Raw genomic sequence first — 2,833 nt, forward strand, 5'->3', positions numbered from 1 at the left:
TGCGCCCTGCGCTCCGCTCTGGCGTCCTCCAGAGGAGGGGAGCTGGAGATGGCCACCGCCAGCACGACTGGTGCGACCCTGTGGGTCAAGGGCCCCTCCGCAGTGGGGCGGGTGCCAGCCATCGTCGCTAATAAAACGTCCTGGCGCTGGGCGGGAACACGCGTTTTTGTTACTAGGTGACGGGGCTGGAGGACGGCCCAGAGGTCGGCAGGGAAAGCGGCGGGGAGTCAGGAGAGAGCAGTGGAGAGGAGGGAGGGAGGAAGGAAGAGAGAGATGGTGTCTTCTCAGCTCTCTCCCCCAGAAGCATTTATCAGAAGATGGTTGTCCAAATGCAGGGAGATGGAGCCTCTGTGCATCCACGGCGGTGTTCCCTTCCCTGGGGTTCCTGCCCTTGGTTATCTGCAGTTTTAATCACGGCGGGCAGCTCCCTAGAGGCAAACCTGGTCCCTCCAAAGATGACAAAGGGGAGAAGCTCCGCTGAGGGGAGAGAACGCAGACCCTCTTGGCCCCTGGCTGCTGTGGAAATCACCCACAGCTTGCCTTGGTCCCCTCCGCTTTTAGGGGACACTCTCCTTCCCCTGGGCCTCAGGCCCACGCTTGGACTCATGGCTGGGAGCAAGCTGGGCTCTTGGTAAGCCTTTAAGAATACTTGGGTGTTCATTTAGGGCAGTAGACAAAGAGGGAACACACAATCAGATGGTCTGACTTACAAGATACGGCTAACTTCATTCCAGTTTGTGAGGGCTCATGTTCCAATACCTACCTACAGAAGCTACGGGTGGAGACTGACCCACAGATGGACATGTCCCTGCCGTTGTGGAACTCTCAGCCTAGTAGGGCGTAGTGACAAATATCAGTAGAGTTTATTGTGGTAAGTGCTTCCTACTCCAAGTACTTTACCTGGGTTAACTCACTCAGTCCTCATAACAGCCCCATGAGGTAGGTGGTGTTATAAACTCCATTTTACACAGGAGAACACTGGCGCACAGAGAGGTTGTCCAGTTTCCAAGCTAGTAGGTGGTACAGCGGGAATGTGAGCCAGAGAAGACTGACTCCGTGGTTGGGCTCTTAACCACTCAAGAGAGGGGCTGCAAAGGCCATCAGGGGCCAGATCAGGAAGGTCTATGTACATCACTGTTAACAGTCTGGACTGTATTCTAAGGAGCACGGGGAGTCATCACAGAGCGGCAAGCAAGAAAATGACATCACTAGACTTGTCTTTTGACTGCAAGGGTGGGAAGGGATGCTTACCTAAGACCCAAGACAGGGAGACGAGTTAAAAAGCTGTTGCTGTCATTCCAGCTAAAGGTGGCAGTGGCCTTGTGTGCAGTGATGGGATGGAGGGGAGATGGAGAGACATGGATGGAGCCACGTGATAGAAAGGATGGTGCCCAGGCATGTAGCTTGAGGAGACTGGCATTTGGGCACATGATGCTGCCATCCCTGAGAATGGGATTTTCGAAAGAGCAGTTGATTTGGGGAAACAAAAATACCGAGTTCATTTGGACATGTTGCCTCCCTACCTGGCTTCCGGTCTGTGTTCATGTGGCAAGGGCCACCCTTTCTTTCTAGCCCAGAATGTCCTCAAATTCTTCTATCTTCTCTTGTCACAAGAATGCCTTGTATGTGTTAAATTATCTATTGCAAAGTGGTTCCCTGTAGACTTCCTGCCCTCTCACTGATTGTCACTCATTAATTTTCCCCATTTCTTTACTGCCCTTCTGAGGACACTGAACTGCCTTGGGCTGATGGTGCCACCTAATGGTTAGATCTTGCAGAAATCCTCTATTGTTTTGCAAATGATCTTTTTCAAGAAACTCTTTTTCAATTTACTCCTTTCCTCTTTTCTCATGTCTTTTAAATATTTACAAATAAAATGTGTATTTGAGCCTAAGCCAGTGATGGCAAACCTTTTGAGCTCGACGTGTCAGCATTTTGAAAAACCCTAACTTAACTCTGGTGCCGTGTCACATATAGAAATTTTTTGATATTTGCAACCATAGTAAAAAAAAAAAAGATGTATATTTTTGATATTTATTTTATATATTTAATTGCCATTCAACCAAGGAAAATCAACCAAAACAATGAGTTCGAGTGTCACCTCTGACACGCGTGTCATAGGTTTGCCATCACTGGCCTAAGCAATACAGCGAAAACGGGTGATTAAGAATGTCTTCAACCAGGTGCAGTGCTGGTCACCTGGAGTAGGGTGGTGGACGGAGAGAGTCTAGACAACTGGTGCGGACTCCCCTCTGTCAAAGGGATGGCAGTAGCAGATTCCGTCTAAATGGGGTGTGCATGTGTGTGTGTGTGTGTGTGTGTGTGTGTGAGAGAGAGAGAGAGAGAGAGAGAGAGAGATGCAAACCATCCAGGCAATGTGGATATCCAAGAGCTTGTCTGATCTCAGAGACCAGTATGAAAGAGGTACCAAAACGTTCTGCACGTCAGTGATTCTTGAGGTCAGGGGCAGACTGATTCATAGGGTCATCATTCCTAAAAGGAGAGGGACCCTGAACTCAGGACCTACTGAAGTATGGTAGCAACCATCTCAGGTAGAAACTATAGTTTAACTTTAACCCTGCTGTTTGGCTTCTGTACTTATTTGTTTAACAATAGCAAAGTTACTTTGATTTTCTGAATTGTATAAATCATCCCATTCGATTGAATGCCTTATTGACTGTAATGTGAATATCCATTGATTGTGATCTTACTGGTTATCGACGCACATTCTTCTGTACCTGGGAAACAGGACAGCACGATTATCCTAAATTGTCTCAGTGGCCACAGATAATGCGTTCCGGTTGACTCAGTGGTCCCAAGACCAGGACAGCAC

The 2,833-nt window shown here is 48.5% G+C and overlaps 1 protein-coding gene across 1 annotated transcript in view; it reads right to left on the reverse strand.

Annotated features, from left to right (window-relative positions):
* Window positions 1–122, reverse strand: part of RNF175 (ring finger protein 175) — a 30,559-nt gene extending 30,437 nt beyond the window's left edge. The window contains exon 1 of the mRNA XM_005871444.2: window positions 6–122. Coding sequence (XP_005871506.1) covers window positions 6–122 — 117 coding nt within the window. The remainder of the gene's footprint in view (window positions 1–5) is intronic.
* Between the last annotated feature and the right edge of the window lie 2,711 nt (window positions 123–2,833).

This window comes from Myotis brandtii, unplaced genomic scaffold, assembly GCF_000412655.1.
Source record: "Myotis brandtii unplaced genomic scaffold, ASM41265v1 scaffold34, whole genome shotgun sequence".
NCBI lineage: Eukaryota > Metazoa > Chordata > Mammalia > Chiroptera > Vespertilionidae > Myotis > Myotis brandtii.